Source organism: Bactrocera tryoni, chromosome 4, assembly GCF_016617805.1.
Source record: "Bactrocera tryoni isolate S06 chromosome 4, CSIRO_BtryS06_freeze2, whole genome shotgun sequence".
Lineage (NCBI taxonomy): Eukaryota > Metazoa > Arthropoda > Insecta > Diptera > Tephritidae > Bactrocera > Bactrocera tryoni.
The window spans coordinates 44,521,289-44,541,961 of record NC_052502.1 but is presented as its reverse complement, the minus strand read 5'-3'; the positions used below and the strand labels follow the sequence as shown (position 1 = coordinate 44,541,961).

At 33.3% G+C, this 20,673-nt stretch overlaps 4 protein-coding genes and 1 non-coding gene across 6 annotated transcripts; 1 reads left to right on the top strand and 4 right to left on the bottom strand.

Annotated features, from left to right (window-relative positions):
- Positions 1 to 289: 289 nt before the first annotated feature.
- Positions 290 to 3,569, top strand: LOC120774386 (phosphatidylinositol-3-phosphatase SAC1). Its single transcript, XM_040103996.1, has 10 exons — positions 290 to 632; positions 892 to 983; positions 1,071 to 1,408; positions 1,463 to 1,571; positions 1,638 to 1,825; positions 1,894 to 2,049; positions 2,122 to 2,511; positions 2,570 to 2,737; positions 2,797 to 2,898; positions 2,962 to 3,569. The coding sequence occupies exons 1-10, from the start codon at positions 595 to 597 to the stop codon at positions 3,157 to 3,159; spliced, it is 1,779 nt and encodes a 592-aa protein (XP_039959930.1). The 5' UTR covers positions 290 to 594; the 3' UTR covers positions 3,160 to 3,569.
- On the bottom strand, positions 3,359 to 4,999 carry LOC120774387 (28S ribosomal protein S29, mitochondrial). The gene has a single exon (XM_040103997.1). It carries the CDS (start codon positions 4,891 to 4,893, stop codon positions 3,718 to 3,720), a length of 1,176 nt encoding a protein of 391 aa, XP_039959931.1. The 5' UTR covers positions 4,894 to 4,999; the 3' UTR covers positions 3,359 to 3,717.
- Positions 5,000 to 5,195: 196 nt separating this feature from the next.
- LOC120773974 (ADP,ATP carrier protein-like) lies at positions 5,196 to 7,094 on the bottom strand. The gene is made up of 3 exons (XM_040103219.1): positions 6,177 to 7,094; positions 5,980 to 6,107; positions 5,196 to 5,852 (listed from the first exon to the last, which is right to left on the bottom strand). The coding sequence occupies exons 1-3, from the start codon at positions 6,489 to 6,491 to the stop codon at positions 5,375 to 5,377; spliced, it is 921 nt and encodes a 306-aa protein (XP_039959153.1). The 5' UTR covers positions 6,492 to 7,094; the 3' UTR covers positions 5,196 to 5,374.
- Positions 7,095 to 7,277: 183 nt separating this feature from the next.
- Positions 7,278 to 20,432, bottom strand: LOC120773975 (ADP,ATP carrier protein). Of its 2 annotated transcripts, none has more exons than XM_040103220.1 (4): positions 20,309 to 20,432; positions 8,325 to 8,634; positions 8,105 to 8,232; positions 7,278 to 7,910 (listed from the first exon to the last, which is right to left on the bottom strand). In XM_040103220.1, exons 2-4 carry the CDS (start codon positions 8,628 to 8,630, stop codon positions 7,436 to 7,438), a joined length of 909 nt encoding a protein of 302 aa, XP_039959154.1. In that variant the 5' UTR covers positions 8,631 to 8,634; positions 20,309 to 20,432; the 3' UTR covers positions 7,278 to 7,435. The 2 variants fall into 2 exon arrangements, with proteins under 2 accessions (XP_039959154.1, XP_039959155.1); XM_040103221.1 differs by lacking the exon at positions 20,309 to 20,432 and adding an exon at positions 13,179 to 13,286.
- On the bottom strand, positions 10,959 to 11,103 carry LOC120776233. Its single transcript, XR_005705419.1, has one exon. It is a non-coding gene; the product is annotated as a small nucleolar RNA psi28S-3327 (small nucleolar RNA).
- Positions 20,433 to 20,673: the final 241 nt, after the last annotated feature.

The following is a 20,673-nucleotide window of genomic DNA, read 5'->3' as shown; positions in this document are numbered from 1 at the left end:
ACTTCGAGTAAAACCGATTAAAAAAGTTTTTAAGGAGACAACTTCGACTTTTTTACCTACAAACTATTTAATAACTTAAAAAATTAAATATTTTAGTTTTTAAATTAAAAAAAAAAAATATTAAAAAAAAAATAATAAAAGTGGACAATTTCTACGATTTTAAAAAGATTTTCTCATAATCACAAAATTTATTATAAAAGCGCAAGTAATCTATAGCCTCCACTGTAAGCAAAACATATCAATGCAACCCTGTGGAGAATTTAATATTACAGCTGATTAGTGTCAAAATTTGCAAAATTTTTGCTGGCAACTAATTTGTCCACGATTCTAAATTAATAATTTAGTTACAGTAATCAAACTAAAAAAATAGCATAAATGCCTTTAAATTAACAGATAAACAACGAAGGAACTAACGACAATAAAGTAAAATTTGCGCGGCCACTTGCAACCAAAATAAACAACGCCCATAGTGTGGTTGATTTCGTTACCAGGCAGTGATTAGCAAAATTGATAAAGTAGCGGGCTAAAAGTTTTTTATTTTTAAACTAATTTAAGTGTAATTTCGTGCATTTCACAAATATTGGTACATACAAAATGGACACCAGTTGGGATATACACGATGACATGAATTTGTAAGTTGATAACAGGCTAAGATATTGTGTTCAGTGGATAGTGGGCTGTGAGAGTTAGCTTGTGTGTAGCTTTAAGTAGGGTGGGTGGCTGAGTGTGATTTTGTGTAGGGCACACTTAATCTGTACTTGAAATGACATTATTAATGGTTTAGCCTTGCAGCTGTCCGCCGCACATATGTGGCAACCAAGCTTTTAACACAAATATGACTGCTTAGAGATTGATTTTATCGATTTATAACTACTTTACAACACAATACAGGTACATAACGCCGGAACGTTTCGTTGTGGAACCCAATGGCAAAGATGAACTGCTGGTAATTGATCGCGTTGTGAATACAGTACGTGTTCAAAGTAAGTAAACGCAAATGAGGCATTTAAAAATTGTACACAGAAATATACATGAAATTGTATGTATTAAGAATGTCATTATTATTGTAGGCAAAGGCAACCAACTAAACAACCAAGTGCCCACAAGGCGTGTATGTGGCATACTTGGCACCATTCAACTACTTGGTGGTCATTACCTAATTGTTGCCACTCATCGCCTTTATGTGGGCATGCTAAATGGCGCCATAATATGGCGTTTGGCAGGTTACGATATTATACCCTACATTCCAACTATAACACATTTGCGCCCCAAACAACGCGAGCAAAATGAAACATATCTTAACATGTTGCGGCAAACCCTGGACACTCGTTTCTTCTACTTTTCCTATTGGTACGATTTGACACACTCGCTACAGCGCTTGCACGGCATGCCGCCGGACTTCAAGAAGGTACATATTAATACTTTTCAATGTACGCATCTAATTTTTTTGTACATTCTCTAGAACGGTTTGTTCGAGCGTGCCGACGAGCGCTTCGTTTGGAATGGCGCTTTACTGCGTAACTTTAATTGTCCAGAAATGCGCAAATTCGCCTTGCCAATCGTACTAGGCTGTATGAATTTTAATTGATTTAATAATTTTCCAGCCGAGTTTTATTAAAAGAACTTTTTTCTTTCAGTTGTTTCCATAAATCAAGTGCAAGTAAATGGCCAAACGTTCTTTTGGTCAATCATATCACGCCGCTCTATACACCGCGCCGGCACACGTTTCTTCGCGCGTGGCATTGACGAGACGGGTAATGTAGCCAATTTTGTGGAAACGGAACAAATTGTCGAGTACAATGGACAACGTATATCCTTTGTGCAGGTGATTTTCGACAGTTTTCTTTTATAATGGAATTAAAATAATGCAGAGTATTTTTCTAATTGCAACAGACGCGAGGCAGTATGCCCTTCTTTTGGCGACAATTACCAAACCTAAGGTATAAACCTGATCCGGAACTGGTGCCGGGTAAGGATCACTTGGCGGCATGCTTGAAACATTTCGAAGCACAGGTGATGCTTTACGGACGTCAAATAGTTCTAAACCTGGTAATTTGTGCAATTGTGAATATATGTGTAGAATTATGTTATAAAAAAATATATATTCTTTACAAACTATAGGTGGACCAAAAACGCGCGGAGGGCAATTTGGAACGCGCATTCCGCACATTTGTTCAGCAAATGAATAATCCCAATGTACGCTATGAAGCCTTCGACTTTCATGCAGAATGCAAGAAAATGCGTTGGGATCGCTTGCAGATTCTGATTGATCGCGTGGCCCACGAGCAGGATGAGTTCTCAGTATTTCATTTACGCGAAGATGGCGGTTTGGTATCAGCGCAAGATGGCGTCTTTCGCACAAATTGCGTTGATTGCTTGGATCGCACTAATGTTGTGCAAAGTATGCTAGCCAAGCGTTCCCTGAATGCGGTCCTACAAAAGCTGGGCATTTTGCAAGCCGGCCAAGTTGTAGAACGAGCGTCGCCCAATTTCGAGTATATTTTCAAAGGGGTAAGTTGTATACTCATATACTAAATAAACATTAACTTACTTGTTTGTGTGTATTCAGGTTTGGGCGGATAATGCGGATGTGATTTCATTGCAATATTCCGGTACTGGCGCTTTGAAAACCGATTTCACACGCACAGGAAAACGTACAAAAGCCGGTCTTATGCAGGATGGTGTCAATTCAGCAACCCGTTACTATCTCAATAATTTTGCTGATGGAAGTAGACAGGTGCATCAGTTCGCGTTTGATAAAATTTACAATATTTTCATTACTTTGTAACTTTATAGGATGGTTTTGACCTATTTCTGGGCAAGTATGTGGTTAAACCGGACGAAGGCAATTTACTGCCGTCACCGTTAGTGGTTACACGTACTTGGCGCTACAACACGGTAAACTTCTGATTGGTAAAGTAAAATTTTACGATTTAAAAGAAATTTTTTTTGCATTTTCAGATACCTTCCGTTTTGCTGTTCGCCGTGGCAATGCTCTTCATTACCGCCATCTTTCCGGCAGAATTTAATACCGAAAGCTTGCTTTTCCTTTTATTCTGGGGCACAATTGTTGGAGTGGGCACAACTGGCATATTACACTATGGCGTGGAGTTTGTCGACTGGCCGCGTTTGCATCCACCAATTAAGATCGAAGCCTAGCAAATATGGGAACGGCGTTATTATTTGCGTTTAGATGAAAACAATTAGTAACTCGTAATAACGCCTCGAATACAACCTACTTAACACCATCTGCAGTGAACTAAGTTAAAAATTTGTTAAAATTTCAGCCAGTGTATATGCATGTTGGCCGCAATTATTCGCATTTGACACTACAGTGTTCAACTTAAAAATTCCTTGCTTGTTTATGCTCTAGATTGATGTTCTATTTTGTTCGAAATGCCGGTTTAATGCTAAAAAGAAAAAATATTTGCCTAAAATAATAGTAAAAACACAATAGTTAATTACCTCCTGATGACATGATATCGAGCAATTACATTTATAAATGTAGGATGATTTTCTTAATGGAATGCGTACATGTTTAATCAATAAATACCCACTATTTCAACGAAGTTAATTGACTTGCAACACCTAATTACTATATTTGCACATTTATGAGTCTTATATAAAAGCTTTGATCATTTCGATAATTATTTTTAATTTTATTTTAAAAAGTGTGAACAATTTTTGGTTTTCCAGTTGGCAAAACTGTGCATTCATTTACAACGAACGTGTTAATTGCATTAATGTATAAGGATTTTTATTGCTAAGGTACTTAAGTTGTTCGTCAAAGCCTTCTGGTGTTTTCTGAATCCAATTTCGATCTAAATAGTATTGTACACAACTCGCGAACTCTTTATCACTGTAGTTATCCACACGTACTGGCACAAATGGATCTAAATGTTCGAATCCTTCCTTACCGAGTAAATAACGTGGCATGTACGACTCCATATAACCTTCGGTCATTCCTATTTTATCCACCGTTAATATACACACACCATTAGTCCAATTGTAATTAGTAATATCGAGGAAAGGTTGGGTCAGTGTAATACGATCAGGTGTTATACGTTGTTTATGATCCCCAAACACACGTGTCTCCGGGTGGAAAAATGCATTAAAACCATCAATAGCAACCATAACTTTACATTTATCTTCACTAGCATGTTGCTTCAGCTCGGATAACAAAGCAGCTATTGTTTCGGAGGCGAATTTAATACGCGCAATACCGTGCTCCACCAATTCCAATAATGTAGAACCAGCTGGAGTTGCTTCTCTTTTACTCCAGACGTAATCCTTACTGGTTTTCAATTGTAGCTTGGTAAGTAGATTCGAGTTTTGAGTTTTAAAGTGCACTAACCACGCTGCCGCGTCGAAAGGTAAATCGATAAAACCTTCTTGTGCAGCGTTAGCAGTTTCTTTTGGACGCTTCATCCAATTGGGTACCCATGGTACATGTACAAGCACAAAATTGTTTTGTAACCCATAGTGCAATGCATGCGCCATAATTAAAGTTTTACCAACACCATTGTCACCGTATAATACGTATCGTATCGCAGGTCGTTTGAAATCCGTATTACGGATATAATTTATTAACTCTAAACCGACCGGTCGCACCATGAGGCAAGTTTCGGTAAATGTTTTTATTTGTTGCTCGTACTGTCGGGGAAGTCCACCACCGCTAAACAGTTGTTTTTTAATTTCTGGTGCAATTGTGTAGAACTTGGCTTCATGCACTTTAGAATGCAAGTCGGTGTTTGTCTCGCCAGTGCGGTAATCAGTTGGGGCAAGTTTAGGGCGATTATAAAGAGGCTCCGCCGCAGCCTCCGCTGTCGCAGTACAGAATGATGCACACATGTTTGTCAATCGTGGTAGTTTTAAAGAATGTCTAGCCAACATATTTGCAACAAATTTTTTACGATTTAATTGAAATTTATTTAAATTTGTGGAAAAATTTTATAACCGAACTGAAATTCCATGCACTTATCTATCAGCTGTTTTGCAGGTGAACTAACTGTCAATTAGTTGAGAATTATAATTTCGATAAACATTGGATACTTCATTTCATTTCTTTCAAATAGTTATCGACTTTTTAAACAGGTAAATCCGGTTTATCTCAAGAAACTTTCGTTTTTTAATAACAATAATAAAAACATTTGATTTATTATAAAATAAAATATTTTAATGTGAAAAGACAGGTTTTCATTTAGAATATGAAATTACAATTTGTAATAGATTAATCACAGTCGCGACTTCAAAACTTAAATAATAATTAAATCATGTTCAAGAAGTAACAGTCACATTTATTTCCTAAACATGAGAAACTACTATTCAAGTGGTGATGTCTCATTTGTTAGTTAATTTATAAAAATTTAAAATGTTAATTCATTAGCTTCTTAATCTCATCATACATCACCAATACAAGTGCCCCACCAGTTCCACGTAGAACATTTGAAAACGCTCCTTTAAAGAAAGCAAAGGGGCCTTCTGTTCGAGCAATAACTAACCAACAATGGGCAGTGTTTTTGTAAACGCGTTCGCCAGCCTTTACGCCTGATTGCATCATCATACGACGGCGCACAGTATCAAATGGGTAAGAAACTATGCCTGCAAAGGTGGTTACAGCTTCCGCAATTAAAAAATTTACCCATATAGGTGAATTTTTTGGATCTGGCATTAGCTCACGAGCCGTATCATAACAACCGAAATAAGCCCCACGATACATTATAATTCCTTGTACAGAAACAACAAAACCTCTGTACAATCCCATAAATCCATCAGTTTTGAATATCTTCTTTATACAATCAAAGAGTCCATTGAATTCGCGTTGTCCTGTCTTTCCAACGTCAGCAGCCAAGCTGTTATATAAAATTGTAAATTATGACTTAATGCATGTAACTGAGCGCCGACTTAAAATAAAACTCTACAGTTTAAGTTATAACAACTTTATCCTTAAGAGAAGCTAAAACTCGATTTTTTACCTACCGGGTACGTGCAAAATCCAAAGGATACACAAATAAGAGAGACGTGGCACCAGCTGCACCACCGGATAGTATGTTGCCTAAGAAGTAACGTCCCTTTTGTTCTTTTTTGTTTATACCACTGAGGAATATCTTAAAAATTTTCATAATGCTATTAATTTAAAATTGGTTTGTTTGGATCCTAAAGGCAATTCATCATACCTGTTTATATTTATCCTTAAACGCAAAATTCAATGCCTGGGTAGGAAAGTATCTAATTACGTTAGCTAGATTTCCTCGCCAAAATGATAAAAAGCCTTGTTCACGGGGTATTCTTACAAAACAATCAATCATTCCTTTATATTGCTTGTCGGCAGATATCTGCTTTGATATGGCTTGTACTTGCAAAAGCAATTTAACGCGTTCTATCGGCGCCATTGCAGTTTTAGCTATAGCTGCGGATATGCCACCAGCCATAAAATCTTTAAGGAATCCAATGGGATCTGACAAATCTTTCTTTATTTCTCCTTCACTCATTGCGCAATTAGATATTTAGTTGCCAATTCAAAAGTAATGATTTTTAAGTATTTAGAATTTAACAATTGTACAATGAACAATGAGAAACAATTCGATCAAATGTGTCAAGTTTACGGAAAATTTATAGAAAACGACGTTGATTTGAAATGTATTCAAACTAACAAATCGATAAAACTCAATTGAACGATAACAGATAAGGCAAGCAACCAACTCTTCAAACATAGTTATTTAGTCTTACGGTAATTGTCAATAAACGGGAAGGGATTAGTGACTTCGGTTGTTGTTGTTGTAGTGGTTATTTAGGTTATGGTGTACGCTAAGAAAAAATAGAATCATTTTGAGAGCTTTGAAAGTTCTTTGAGTTTAATATTATTAAGATATTAGGCCACAATTGTTGTTGATGCAATGAAGGTTTTGAGTAATGCTGCTAGAGGAACAGTCTAAGAACCTTACATAACCCCACTTCGACGGTAGCGTGATAACTGGACCAATCATTTTAAAATGAAAACTTTTCTTCGAATTTAATCGCCTACGCACGATACGATTGTCATACTTCAATCAATAACAGAAGCTCGAACCTATTAGGTAACAGGTCCTGCTTATCTGCACTTAATTAGCACTATACTAGAAAAAAATCATTTTACAATTTTTATTAATTTTTGTATTTTTAACTTTTCCGTATTTGTTTGTGATTGAACATTTACTAATGATTCATCAGTGTTGTTGTTGTTGTTGAATTACTGTTGTTGGTTATTTTTCGCTCTATCTTCGTATTGTTACAATTTGCAACCTATTTGTTTTACATTTATTTATTTATATCGCTTATTTCAATAATGTATGGTAACTGCTTTTTGTTGGTATTTTTTTAATTTTTTGTTTTTATTATTTTAATATTTAAATTAAATAATTGTTTTAGCTCAATTAGATAGTAGGTGTTAATTACTTTACAAGACCTTCTTGATTTCATCGTACAATACAAGCACGAAAGCGCCACCAGTACCTCTGAGTACGTTGGAGAAGGCACCCTTGAAGAAGGCGCCAGTACCTTCTTGCTTGGCAATTGTGGCCCAGCAGTGCAGTGTGTTCTTGTAGATGATTTCGGTTGCTTTGCGGCCAGACTGCATCATCATGCGACGACGCACAGTATCGAATGGATAGGATACAATACCAGCAACAGTTGTAACAACTTGAGCAATAGCCCAGCTGATGTAGATGGGTGTGTTCTTGGGGTCGGGCAACATACCACGGGCAGTATCGTAGAAGCCGAAGTAAGCGGCACGGTAGATGATGATACCTTGTACGGAAACACCGAAGCCACGGTACAAACCAACAAGACCGTCACTCTTGAAAGTCTTGGCCAAGCAGTTTCCAAGACCGGTGAATTCACGTTGACCACCCTTACCGACATCAGCAGCCAAACTGTATAAAGTAGAGGAATAAGCGAATTTATTTATTATTATAAAAGAATTAAAAAAGCTCAAAACTGTTATGCTTTATAACTACAGTCATCCACGAAAAATTAGTAGCATAAATTACTATTTTTTGAGGAATTTAAGCGAATTTAATTTTTGATGGATTGCTGTCTTTCGTAATTATTGAATATGAAAACCTACCGGGTACGGGCAAAGTCCAAGGGGTAGACGAAGCACAAAGAAGTGGCACCAGCAGCACCACCGGAGGCCAAGTTACCCGCGAAATAACGCCAGAACTGAGTGTGCTTGTCAACACCACCCAAGAAAACCTGCCAAACAAAGACAATTGATACAAAGTTTAATTAATAACAGAAGAATTTCAATTGATAGCAACAAAATTAGTGCACGACGTAACACACACCTGTTTGTACACATCCTTGAAGGCGAAGTTCAAAGCTTGAGTTGGGAAGTATCTGATAACATTGGCCAAGTTACCACGCCAGTATGACGCAAAACCTTGTTCTTTTGGAATGCGGACAAAGCAATCAACCATGCCCTTGTATTGCTTATCGGGGCTGATTTGTTTTGAGATGTGTTGAACCTGCAACAGCAGTTTCACACGCTCAATGGGTGCAACAGCAGTCTTTGAGACGGCAGCAGAGATACCGCCCGCAGCGAAATCCTTGACGAATGCAAGGGGATCAGCAGCTTTACCATCCTTGCCCATTATGCTGCAATTAAATTAAATCAAAAATTTTAAGATTAGTTGCAATTTCGACAATTTCATTGATAGTAAAATAAAATTCTTTCTAAAAACAATTAAACTGTAAATGGCACGCGCAAATTGAATTTATTGCTTTTTATAATGATAACAGCAAAATTCGCGCACTCATGACATCACAGACACAAAAACGGAAAGCGAGCGCCGCACGTCGCCGACGAGACACACGCTTAGCGGCCTCGCTTCACACACAAACGCATTTATTAGCGCGAAAATGGTACTTTTTGCGATAAGCGTACATGGAATTTTAGAATTATTACACACACATACATCCATAATTGTACTATGTGTTTGTGCGTTTATATAATACAAAGACAACTAAACCTAGTTTGCATTTGAAAAAGTGGTTCGAGCAAAACTGGTTTATGGAAGTTCAGACTCGTTGCTAAGTGTGACTCAATGCGGCTTTTTAGCTGAAAAATTTAGTCTTATGGAATTAGCACGTGGTCTACATTATTTGTATACTTTGCACTAAGTACATATGAGCAAAAAATGAAATTTTTTCATAAATTTTGTTATTAAAATTTTTACTAATTTAATCATTTTTTTTCAAAGTTTTTTTATTGCAATTTTATTTAATTATAATTTTACTAAATTTTTTATTAATTTTTTTATGGTGAAATTTCAATTAACTTAAATTCAATTAAAAAAATTAAATATGTTTTTTCAAAATTTTAATTGATTTTTTGTATTAAAATTTCAGGTAATTTAATACATTTTTTCAAATAAGTTTTTTCTATTTAAATTTACTATATCTTATTTAATTGCAATGTACTATTTTAAATAATTTTTTTATCGAAATTTCAACTAATTTAATGAATTGTTTTCAAAAAATTTCTTTATATTGAAGTTTCGAATAATTCTTTACCATAAATATTTTTTGTGAAATATATTTTTTTTTTTGTATTAAAATTTTTAATTAAAAAAAATATATTTTTTCTCAAAATAATTTATTTTTCTAAGTAAGTTACTTCTCATACAAAGATACATACTTATGTATGTACGTAGTATAAAATTTCAGAGTTCAGTTTAAAGTTCATATTACATTGGCATCAAATTTCAATTTATAATAATAATGAAATGCTTTTGTTTACGCCTCTTTGCACAAGCATTGACTCAGATAAACGCACAGTTAGCAAAGCTGGAATTGGATACTTTACAGTCATACATACATATATGTAAATGCACAGTTTTTTCAATTGATTTGTTTTGTTTGTATGTACATACATATGTACATATATGTGTAAGCAAACTCATTTTAAAAAGCCATAAGTCGAAATTAGTAACTTTATAAATTATTTATTATATTGAAACGCAAATGCAAGAAAATATGAATTCAAGTGTTGTTACCGTAAAATTACGAAAAAGTTGATTAAAAAGTGATATAATTTTTCAAATTCATTGCCCAAAAACACCATCAAGTGACGTCAAGAGCACACACTTATAGCTAAATGTACATAAATACATATTTATGTATTTTTGTATGTATACATACATACATACATACATATGTTGGCAACAGTCAAGATCAATCGCTCGATATATATGCACAAGTGTTTATTTAATTTTAGAACTCATTCAAGTGAGTTGAAGAAAAGCGAAAAAAAATAAAAATTTGCAAACACGATTTTTTAATAACAAATTTTATAACTCCTTATTTATTTTTCTGAAAATTTTTTTTTTTTAATTATTTGTTCTGAAAAAATAAATTTATATCTATATATACATATATATATTTTCTCAAGAAAGTGGCTAATTCAATAGAATTTATTATGCAAATCAAAAATGCTGTGAATGACCGACAAGGCCTTGGAAAATTTCAAAATTTATATACATAAATGTACAATATACATATAAATTAAAATGAACTCATACATACGTACATACATATACATATACATACATATGCATGTAGGTACATTTATATACATTTATAATATATTGTTTTTGCAAAAATTAATTAAATTGCATTATGACGCTTGCTGTGGAATTTCGTTTGAACTTTTGGAGTGGAAATTTTATTTATCAAAACCAGAATATTAAATATGTTGAATTGCAGTTTTACACGTGAACTTACATTTAAAATTTTTAAAAAGATAATAATTACTTTTTTTTCTTAGTATGGAATGCATATTAATCTACTTTAATCTCTAATTCCAATTTGTTCGAAAATTTAGAAAAAATTATATAAAATATTTTACCCTTCACAAATGGTCTTTAAATAAATTAAAAATTAAAATATTTATAAAATCTAACAGTAGTAATAATATTTTTTTTTGTAATTGCACGTAAGTGTTACTAAAGTATCACAAAAAATCAAGACGTTTAGTGACCGTCGTAACAAAAATTGCTATTGGCTTAGTTTTGAACCACATAAATGTAGAATGACAAGCGTACATGGTCTTCGATAAGCCCAAATATAATATATTTTTTTATTTTTTTTTAATAATAAAATAATATTTTTTAAAAATAATATTTCTTCAATTGGTAAAATTAATCATTTTGTTCTAACTTAAGAAAACACTTTACTTTGTCTGCAAGTTGTACAAATTATAATTATAAATAAATATTTCAGTAATAAAATTTGTTAAAAAAATATATGTACATATAATTTATAATAATGTATTTCACAGTAATTACTGTTTTGAGATAATAGATAAAAATATGATTTAAAAAATGTTCAACCAAATCTAACAGTTGGTAAATATCAAAGTTATCTATTGTTTGCATATCGAAGTTTTTCAGTTATTTTACAAATTCTAAAAATTGCAATATTTAATAAAAAAAAAAACATTATCAATGATTACTGCTGCAATTTAATGTATAAAAAAATATTTTTTTTAAAAAGTTAAAAATGAGTTAATAATGTTCCATTTGAAATATTACAAAACAAGAGACTCTCAGTGCGTTCAAAAATGTAAATCTTAATAAATATTTTTTGAATGTTTTGTCTAAACCGTTAAAAAAAAAATTTTCGCGAAAAAACAGTGGTTAAAAAATTTAAATGGCGTAATTTCGACATGAAAATCAATTTTTCATAATTGCATACAGAAATTCATAAATAATTAATAAATTTTAATAAAAAAAAAATCTTGGCAAATAATTTTTCAAAAATAAATTTTATCAATAAAAAATAAAAGTAACTAAAAATATTGCATCTAAATATTGTATTTTTCATATTATTTTCTGATTTTAATAATTAATTTCAATACACAACTTTAAAGGCCACCAAGGCATTTCTAATCACATGCCCACCACTGTATGTGCGTATTGAAAGTTCTTTTCATTCATGTTCATCATACGCCACGCAGCCTCATCAACACATTATCCTAACGACGGGCAGTTGATGTTACTCATACGCACTGCGTCTAAAGCTGTTATCTAATATGTGGTTCAAGTGCAAATATGCAAACAATTCTACATATACATATATACATATGTGTGTGTGCATATTAACATACACTTAACTAATGGCGTTGTGATAGTTTTCTTCGACTTTTTGGCCTGGTTTTGAAAATTTTTCTTAGATTTGTGCTTGTGTCTAACTACATACACTATTCGCATAGATTTATATATGTCTGTATGTATTTGAACTAATAGTACCGACAACTTGTATATTTGTGCGTCACTTCATTGTTACGTCACAATATCGAATGCTGGCTTTAAGGGGCGGCACGTGGCCAACAAGAACAAGAAATCAATCGATAATTAAAAAACACCTCAATGCAGAAGGTTCTACGAAGAAGGTGCTACAATTCGGCTAACTGACTTAAAGACAGACATATCTTTTGCAAAATCATTTCCCACTTAAACGCTTAATATAGTGTAAATATGCGATTATAAAGGGTGTAAAGTGCTTTTTGGGTCGTTGCAGCCAACTGCTTAAGCGCAGCGCTGTGTTGTTGTATAATAACCGTTATGTTACATAAACCGCTTTTTTTATCAATACGAGGTTAGCTGATTGTGGCGTTGGCACACTGTTGTTGTTGTACTATATGGAATCGAGCGCCGCCGAACAAGCGATGGAACGAAGATCGACCGAACAAACGAGCGAACTTTTTTCACGAAGCGCCTACAATAACAGACGTGATTGCATAACAGTTTCTCTGCCTCGGGGCACACAATTTTTCAGTATCAATTATTTTTTACGAAATTTTAGAAAATTTGCACTTATAAAAACACTATTTTTCTAAGACAGCGCTTAATGTCTTCACATTTCTTCATAATTTTTACTTATTATTACTTTAAAGTTGCCTTTGAGCAGTTTAAAGTTCACTCAAGCACGCATTCGGTGTTAGATAATTGCACGCTTTGCCATTGCAGTCGACTTTTTCGCAAACTCCAAACACTTTTGCATAACAACTCTCGCTTTGATTCGTAATAACTATTGAGTGCTTGCCATAACACAGTTTAATTGCATTTCAGTTTCTTTTCAAATAAATATTTTCTTTATATGAGAAATTTAAAAATTAATATATTTTTTGTATTACGTACTATTTGTTTTTGTATAATTTATCACAGTAACAAAAATGTGTTAATTGCTATTGCCCACTTCTTCCTCTTCCAAGCTTTAGGTCTGCACCGGACGGCCGCTGAATTGCTTATGGAAAATTGGAAATTCTACATGGCGACGTTGAGTGAAGCAAAACTTAGTTGAAAGCTCTGCAATGCGCTTTTGCACCCTCTACGTACGTAGTTGGTGGCATTGAGGCGGGTGTGAGCGCAAACGCGCGGAAGTGAGAGCGGCTGGCAGCCAGCGAACGGTCAAGGGAACGCCTGCGCCTTGTTACACACACAAACGAAAGAGAGTGTGAGAGCTTGAAGTGAGCTTTTTCCCCCCCACATACAGTTTTGCTTATGTAAATATGTATGTGTGAATATATATTATTTATTTTACATTACGGCTTCTCGCTGAAGGCCAACGCCGACAAGACATTGGCACTTTTGGTTTTATAACACATTTTAGCAAAACGATGGTGAATGAGCGCGTGAAATTGGTGAGAATACATGCACGCACACACGTACATATATCTATATGCATGTGTAAGCTTATGAAAGGTGGCATAGAAAGCTTGGTACACATACACATACACGAGTGAAAAGTGATTTCTTTGGTTAGTTGTCACTGTGGCGAATGCGAAAGAGCTTTCTTTATGCTCGCGATCATTATTTTGAATTTATATGTAAAATAAAACTAAAAAAAATTAAAGAAATACAAAATGCAAATAAATGATCAAATAAAAATATAAATGAAAAAAAATTTTAAATTTCAAAAAAAAATTTAAATTTCAAAAAAACTTTAAATTTCAAAAAATTTTAAAAATAATAAACAAAACAATAAAAAAACTTTTAAATAAAAAATAAAAATATTGTTACTTGCTTAATTTTTGCGCTATTTTTAATATAAAAACATAAAAACAATTTTAGTAAAAAATTATAAAACTATATACATACATAAATAAAAATAAATAAAAAATATATAAAAAATAATAAAAAAAATTTAAAACAAAAAAAATTAAAAAACAAATTCCAAACAAAAAAATAGCATTCTTCTCCAACATTTCGATTTGCTACATAAAAATCCACTCAGCAGCGTTGGGTTGCCAACTAACTTGGTGGCAAATAGATAACGCTCGTTTTTCGCTCAATGCCAACAAGCAAGGAGAAACATACATAAGTACATATGGCACATACATGCATACAAACAAATGTATGTATGCACAAGAAGCGTGTTATTACATAATGCCTTTTACAGCATTTAAACAATAATAGTGGCATTGAACTAAAATTAAATTTAAATTTAGCAAAAAATCTTCGGAAATTTGGCTTTGGCCGCAAAAAACGCATTTGCTTTCTTCACTACTCTGTGCTTCATTCAAATCACTTATAAATAAAAGTATTCGGGTAAATGCTAAGGTGCAAAAAATAGGCGTTTGTGGGTGGGTGGCGTCAATGCTGAGCAGATGTCGGCGCGACAGCATTGACGAATGGCCAACTTGCTCAACGCTGATAAGGACACTTGCTGCCGAAACGATAAGTGGGTATTACGTTTTCCTTTACTGTGTACTTTGTTTTTTTTTTTTTTGCTTCAGTATTTACGTAATCGTTGATTTGCGAAGACGCGTAATATCACTCACAGAAGTTGTATTAGCCCAAGAATTATTACTAAGTAACTGTATGTAGGTATATTGTAGGAGAGATTAACTTAGCAAAGAATTGACGCGACGCGAAATAGCAACAGCACGAGCACACATACACGCACACACATGAAAATACAGCAGCATACGCGTTTGTGTGTGGGGCGCCAAGGGGCATGTGATCGTCTCGCACACGAAAATTTGAATTTGACGTAACATTCACGCACACATCTACATACTCGTATGTTTGTATGTGTTTTTACACACGCGCTAACCAAGTTATGCATGTATTTGTGTATAAAAGTCATTCATTTGCACAAGTTGTACAAGTATGTAGGGTTATATGTAGCAGCTAAAGTCCGACGCATATGACTGCTGAATCAAATGTTTATATATGTATATACATATGTATGTTCTACCGTTAGCAGCAATTTACGCAAAAACATAAGACTAAAGTGCTAAATAATGCTAACCATTTGCACATTTTTTAGCCCAAGCAGCTTGATGACAAACTGCTTCCAATGTGCTATATGTGCATATGTATGTATGTATGTACTACCACTAATCCCTATCCTATTTTACATAATTTTTTTAGTTTCTTGAGTAACCAGCGGTCTTATGATAAGATAATATGCGTACTGCGCATTGAAGACGTATGAGATAAATGAAAAATTTCACGGTCATATGTATAATATACACATATATAGTATGTATGTATGTATAATGGGTTTTTTCCTTTTTTGATTGACAAGAGCTTTTGGTATGTTGTAAAATTAATAGATAGTTTTTAAAATACATATGTAAATAAGTGAGCTTTTATATGAAATATATTTTTTGTGAGAAAATATTTTTTAAAGGGCCTTTAGTACAGTGGAGGCGAATAAATCGGAAACACTGCGAGACGAAAAGCATTTAACACATTAAGAGTTAAAAGTTAAAATATGGACGAGGTTAAATAGACTGAGCTCGTCATATACATATATGTATGTATGTATGTATATGTTATAACGATCTAAACGGAATTAGATCCCCGAAAAAACAGCCGGATAAAAACAGGGTCAATTCCGGTAACGCAAAATCGGCTGTCTGGGAATTGTTCTGGTTACTTTAACTGGTTAAACTCCTACTTATCCCGAATAGACCCCGACATAAAAATATAAGTCCAGCATGCAACGAGTCTCCGCATGACTCTAACCATCTGACACCCATCTCTCTATGATCCGACCCCGTTGAAACAACTCGTTTCCTGGGTTTACTGTTGAATGACCTCGATTACTCCTTATCTTAACCTTACCACCCTAACGGGGATAGAAATCCTTTACAATAACAAGAACATATTTATGACCACATCTATTTGCAAAGCTCGTGACAAACTTAATATGCCCACGGAGGGGACAGTATTCATAGTCCAAATAAAAAACGACTGTTAAATTGGTTTCAACTTGTATGGTTCTTTTGATGGAAATATCTATCAAAAGGCATCAAAATTATTATTTTGACGATGAATTGGTATTAAAGCTTTTGTAGACAAACCATTTTTAGATATTTCAGAACCAGCAACTGTTATCAATTTTTGTTGATTGAGCTTTTAAGAACTTTGTCTTGGGCTAGTAACTTAGTGAAGCGGCAAAAATAATTAATTACAATGAACTCGAAACGGAAGAATTGCAGTGTCACAATGACAACAACTCACACAATTGTTGTAATTAATACTGATTTTCAAGTTTTTTTTGTAAACTTTTTTAAGAGACACGTAACGGCCCTTTTGTATCACTTCACTTCACCGATAACACTGTATTCCTCTGCTTCAGGAATTATTTTGCCCACAGCTTTCTGTATCAATTATACAAACAGAGTTATTAACCGTTCTCACGACAGTTGGGACCAAGATACGGATTTTTACCCAGCCAAGGACTGTTAACTTGGTACCAATCTTCGAAATTACTTCAGGAATGTTTTCTGCCGCTGTAACAACAACAACAATAAAACTATGTCGAGGGAAATCCCCTTTTTATGACACATTCTTTCATACACGGGAATATCGTGTTGATTATTAGTTTAAAAAACTGATAAATTTACTTTGTTAATTTTTTTAATTTAGTGAAAATGTTTGTGGTTTAATTTAGTGTAAATATTTTTCATCCTTATTCAAAAATTTATCCCCACTTATTTTTACTCAAATACCCATTAACAAGTGTTATATTGTAGGTTAGGTTATTGTACAAAATAATTATAATAATAATAAAGGTAAATCAATTGAACATTTTGATATCTCAAAATAAAATTTAAGCTCTTCTGGAAAGCTTTTGAGAAAAAAGAAATTTCTGTTTGCAATTACATACACAATTCCAAACAAAAACAATTTAGTTTGCGTTATTATGAGTTCAACATTTGCGTACTTAAACCGAAAGCATTAAGCTTTTTTGAAATCGAAGCCAATGAACTCATTTAAAACCGGTTTTGGCAAAACCCCATTGCTGGAATATGAAAAATGCTCAGACGCTTGCTACCGTGCCATTGAAATTTTTCGACTTGACCAACTTGCTGTGTTTTTAAACCATATGTACGCACAAATTTTACCAGCTCTTGTATTGTTGTTGCAATTTGCATTTCATTTGGCAAGTTGCCACAATGTTGTGGCACATTAAAATAAGCGAAAAAGTGCAACCAATATGCACTTTTTAATTGCATCGATGCGTGCTAATCGTCGCTGCGGCATGAAAGTGGTCCGCGAAGAGCACGAAAGCGTTGATGGCCGCATTGTGTCCGTTTGAAATTGAGGGCAGAATGCGTAAGAGATCAAGGACGTGTTGGCAATGTAATTGATTTTCGTTTTTCATTGATACAATTTAAAATTATTTTTATTTTATTTATTTTACCCAATGAATTTAAATACACACATGTATATACATATATATGTATTTATATTATATAAATTTAGAACATGTTAAAATTTTTATAAATTGATTTAATTTTTGATTAGGTTATATTCTTTCAACTACCGGCCTTTGTGATTAAATGATTTAACCGTTACCACGACTGTCGGATTTTTGTTTTTTCATCTATAAATTTATTTTTTTTATTTCATTCAAATGAATTTAAAAAATATATACATATATGTATATGTATGTATATATTATAAAATTTAAAATATACATATATTATAAAAATATTAAATTATAAAAAATTATTACAATTTATTTTTGAAATCGATTTAATTTTTTTATTATTTTATATTACTTCAACTACCGGCCTTTGTGATTAAGTGGTTTAATTTGCGATTGTCAATAACAACTTAAGTGATTTATTTTTATCGCATTTAACTAAAACATGAAATTATAAGCTCAATTCAAGTATCTGGCACTATTATTGTGGCGGCACTTACATATTCAAGTCTTTAAATTTAATTGCTTATAAAATACTGCCAGTAGTTTGAAATATTTGTTTGTGTGTTGCCAAATTCATATATTTTACTGACCAACGGAAAGTAAAAGTAATTATTGTTATCTAAATAATGATTTTACTATAAACAATACATCAACAAATAAATAGTTTCGTATTACAGCGAATTTTAATTTTATTTTGTTATTATTATCACTTTTCTTATTTCTTATTTTTTTCATTTTTGTTCTCTTATTTTTTTTGTTTTTTTTTTTTATAATTTAAGCCTTAGCCACATAATGCACTCAACAAGTGGCATTTTACTACAAAACAACAAATTAATTACTTGCGTTGGAGTCGGCATTTTTACGATTTTTAACACGCAGAACGCAACTCACCCCAAATTGCTCTTCAAAATAACTGAAAATATCCGGTTATTCACAGAAGTTAAACAAAAAAGCTATTAAATTACTTTGCTATTTCGTTTGTATATGCAGCTTCTTCGAAATCGCTCGAGTCGCAGACAATATGCACAAATCTGCTCCCTGCTTATATATTTATAAACATATATTTGTTTGTATGTCAATACATTCAGCTTGCTGACTCTTTTGTCAACTTTGTTTAGCAGAATTTGGCTGAAACCAGTTCTATCTACTTATGAAGCCTAACTACTCTTACTCTTATTCAGATATGTTGCAGATCAAATTGAAAATTGAAATTTTGATCGGCAACACAGTTGGCATAAAACAGCTGCATTTAATTAGAGTTAACAAAAACACGCAGGTAACCGCATTTGGAATTTTATAGGTTGTCAGAAAAGAGTACCTATGCTCCCGTGTTAGCCTTTGGCATTTCCAGGTATTCTACAAAAATGTTGCACTGTGCAGCTAAGACGCACAACAATTAGAAATAAATCATTAAGGCGCAGTAGACACGACAAAAATGTATGTACTCGCATGTATACTGCTACGTAGAAAAGTATATATATATATATGTCGCTATGGATGACCTTAAAATATAGTTTTTATTTTGCGATAAGCGGACCACCACTAGTAACCGCAAGGTATACACGAAACATATTCAACAATGAAATGGTTATTGTGTTTGGAAATTTTACGGACTTGACGACAGCATACATACATACATATGTATGTGCAAAGGTTGAACTGCTAAGAGAAAAGAGTTTGCAGAGGTAACCGCCGAGTCAAATAAAAATTTAACTTTCCAATAGCATTTAGTGTAAAGAGCTCTGTACATATGTATGTGTTTGTAATATGTTATATATGTACATACATATACAAAATGTATGAATAATTAGTGTTGTTTGTATATTTTTAAGAGAATATGAGATGGCACGGGGAAAGATGGCATCAATCTCTTTCGATTTAACGGCGCTCAATAATGCTGTGCAAAGCAAGTAGCTGCCAAGTTGGCTGCCACTTGCCAGAGAGCCTACAAACACAAGCATACCATGATCGTAGCTACGTATAGATGTACGTATGTGTGTACAAGCGCTCGATTCACTCAGAAATTCTTGAAGATTATTTTTATTTTAACATTTCTAGGTTAGGAATTATGAAAACGGAATCGCAAGCATGAAAGTCTACCTTGTGACTGGTGAACACTTTTAACTTTCCGGAGGAACACGGACTGACGGGAAGCGGGGATGTTTTCGCTACACACGCTATGCTGTCACCGCTCCCACTAGTTTGGTTAATTAAATATATGTATGAGTGTATGTATATGCTTGCAGACAAATAGCAAATAACATTAAAACCCTTTCAAATTTGTATATTTGTTGGTCCAGTTGATTTTATAAAAGCTAAATCATATTATAAAACCCTGTTTTAGTCATTTAAAAATTCAGTTTATGGAATTGTGCAAATTAAAAAGTTCATTACATAACCAACTGACAAGCAAAGTGCCGAGTGGTATCGCGAATTAAGAGAAAAATCAATGGCACACTAGCACGGCAGTAGAGTTGATTTAACGCTTCATCTTCCGGTCACTTTTTCAAACACATTTCCTATTCACACTTTAAATAACCATATTCTTTTACTTCGTATTTATAAATTAAGTGAATAATATATTAAAAATGTACAATACCTTTTTGCTTTGTATACTTCTTACAAAAGAGACACAGTAAAAAATTCTTTTGAAGAAAATCAGATTTTCCCACTCGGCGTTGACAAGTCGCGTGCTCGAGCTCGTGCAGCTACACTTGAAATGAAAGAAAACGAATGCGCCTCCGAATATGTTCGTAGCTCTGTGAATAAGTGGAACAGTTGGAAATGGGCTAATGTTTCGAAATGCCATTGATTTTAGTCACCCTGTGCTACTAAGCGCAAGTGAAACAGGGTGCAATTTGGTTCGTTAGTTTATCGAGATATTTATGTTATTTTGTGTTTATGTACCTAATAAGTCATATTCACGTATATATTTCATGGCACTCCTTATTTCTATATTATATC